The sequence below is a fragment of the Myotis davidii genome, unplaced genomic scaffold (assembly GCF_000327345.1).
Source record: "Myotis davidii unplaced genomic scaffold, ASM32734v1 scaffold425, whole genome shotgun sequence".
Lineage (NCBI taxonomy): Eukaryota > Metazoa > Chordata > Mammalia > Chiroptera > Vespertilionidae > Myotis > Myotis davidii.
In genome coordinates, this window is record NW_006296413.1 from 4008712 (window position 1) to 4009081 (window position 370).

At 70.3% G+C, this 370-nt stretch overlaps 1 protein-coding gene across 1 annotated transcript in view; it reads left to right on the plus strand.

The window, feature by feature from the left end:
• BATF2 (basic leucine zipper transcription factor, ATF-like 2) overlaps positions 1–364 on the plus strand; it is a 4027-nt gene extending 3663 nt beyond the window's left edge. The window contains 2 exon segments of the mRNA XM_006771717.2: positions 3–200; positions 202–364. Coding sequence (XP_006771780.2) covers positions 3–200; positions 202–330 — 327 coding nt within the window. The 3' untranslated portion in view covers positions 331–364.
• The last annotated feature ends 6 nt before the right edge of the window (positions 365–370 follow it).

A 370-nucleotide genomic window follows, 5' to 3' on the forward strand; every position in this document is an offset into this window, starting at 1 on the left:
AGGAGCAACCAGGCCTGTTCCAGACCCCCGTCTCCCCTCCCTCGGCTCAGCCTCTCTCTCCACATCCGCAGCCTCGTGGCTCCCCTGGCCTCCTCCTGCCTCCTCTGCCCTGGCTGCCCCTCGGCCCTACGATTACTGCACCTTCTGCCCAGCTGTCCCCGAGCCCGACCCCATCTGCCTCGCCCCCTGGCTCCAGCCTGTGCCTGCCTGCAGGACATGGAGCACAAGCCTGCTTTCTCGGCAGCAGACCTGCCCGGGCTGAGCGCGGACCTCGGCCCCCACCCGCTCCAGGCCTTCCCGCTGCTCTCCTCTGCGCAAGTCCACTTCTAACCCGGCCCCTGGAGCTGGGCCGGCCCTCCTCAGGGGCGGG